Source organism: Procambarus clarkii, chromosome 23, assembly GCF_040958095.1.
Source record: "Procambarus clarkii isolate CNS0578487 chromosome 23, FALCON_Pclarkii_2.0, whole genome shotgun sequence".
Classification (NCBI taxonomy): Eukaryota; Metazoa; Arthropoda; class Malacostraca; order Decapoda; family Cambaridae; genus Procambarus; species Procambarus clarkii.
This window is the reverse complement of record NC_091172.1, coordinates 16,773,600-16,775,158: the sequence shown is the minus strand read 5'-3', so window position 1 is coordinate 16,775,158 and position 1,559 is coordinate 16,773,600. Positions and strand designations below refer to the sequence as shown.

The 1,559-nt window shown below is 45.3% G+C and overlaps 1 protein-coding gene across 1 annotated transcript; it reads left to right on the top strand.

Annotated features, from left to right (window-relative positions):
• The first annotated feature begins 253 nt into the window (after positions 1-253).
• On the top strand, positions 254-760 carry LOC138367699 (proline-rich protein 27-like). The gene is made up of 2 exons (XM_069329664.1): positions 254-276; positions 418-760. Exons 1-2 carry the CDS (start codon positions 254-256, stop codon positions 758-760), a joined length of 366 nt encoding a protein of 121 aa, XP_069185765.1.
• The last annotated feature ends 799 nt before the right edge of the window (positions 761-1,559 follow it).

Below are 1,559 nucleotides of genomic sequence, written 5' to 3'. Positions count from 1 at the left end.
CCCATAGCCTCGGAGAAGAAAATATATATATATATATATATATATATATATATATATATATATATATATATATATATATATATATATATATATATATATATATATATATATATATATATATATATATGAGTGTATATCACGAAAATAAACACGTGATTAAGAATGTGACAATGTCAGACCACGAAGGAAAAATGAAACAGGAAATTTCCTTAAGTACTTTCGTATATTAAATACATCTTCAGAAGGTCCAAAGATGAAGATGTATCTTCTGAAGATGTATTTAATATACGAAAGTACTTAAGGAAATTTCCTGTTTCATTTTTCCTTCGTGGTCTGACATTGTCATATATATATATATATATATATATATATCTCAAAGCTCTATTTTTTATATGTGTAGTAATCGCTTGATTGTAGAGTTGAGGTGCTCACTGGAGCACCAGTCATCGCTGAGGTGCTCACTGGAGCACCAGTCATCTCTAAGGTGCTCACTGGAGCACCAGTCATCTCTGAGGTGCTCACTGCAGCATCACTCATCGCTGAGGTGCTGACCGGAGCACCAGTCATCGCTGAGGTGCTCACTGGAACACCAGTCATCACTGAGGTGCTCACTGGAGCACCAGTCATCACTGAGGTGCTCACTAGAGCACCAGTCATCGCTGAGGTGCTCACTGGAGCACCAGTCATCGCTGAGGTGCTCACTGGAGCACCGGTCATCTCCGGTGTCCACCATCCACTCTGGCGCAACAGCTTACTTTAATACGATAAAAGCTACAAGGACACTCAGGATTTATTTATTTTGTCCAGAAATCAACATGTAACAAAGAGCGTATTGTACGCCTGGAAGTGACGAATATTGCGGCATAGTTGTAGTTCCCGAGTGAAGGCACTCCGCTTGGCCCAGGAAACTACTTGCAGGCAATTACATGTCCCCCAATCACTTGGAGTGGTCGCTACAGCGATGGCCTCGCTCCTAGCAGGTCAGCGTTCGATTCCCGACTCTCTACTTGATTATCCTCTTATTCCTTTCTAGTGTTTTATAGTCGTAATATTCTAGTGCTTTATGGTTACTTTACCTGATCCTCTACCCACTGACGCTTGCTTCCCTGCTACCACCACTACCAGTGCTGCTTCCCTGCTACCACCACTACCAGTGTTGCTTCCCTGCTACCACCACTACCAGTGTTGCTTCCCTGCTACCACCACTGCCAGTGCTGCTTCCCTGCTACCACCACTACCAGTGTTGCTTCCCTGCTACCACCACTACCAGTGTTGCTTCCCTGCTACCACCACTGCCAGTGCTGCTTCCCTGCTACCACCACTACCAGTGTTGCTTCCCTGCTACCACCACTACCAGTGTTGCTTCCCTGCTACCACCACTGCCAGTGCTGCTTCCCTGCTACCACCACTACCAGTGTTGCTTCCCTGCTACCACCACAACCAGCGTTGCTTCCCTGCTACCACCACTACCAGTGTTGCTTCCCTGCTACCACCACTACCAGTGTTGCTTCCCTGCTACCACCACTGCCAGTGCTGCTTCCCTGCTACCACCACTACCA

Coding starts and splice junctions, on each gene's coding strand:
- LOC138367699 (XM_069329664.1), top strand. CDS start 254: ATGAAGATGTATCTTCTGAAGAT. Junction 277..417: donor AAGATGTATCTTCTGAAGAT/GTATTTAATATA, acceptor GCTTGATTGTAG/AGTTGAGGTGCTCACTGGAG.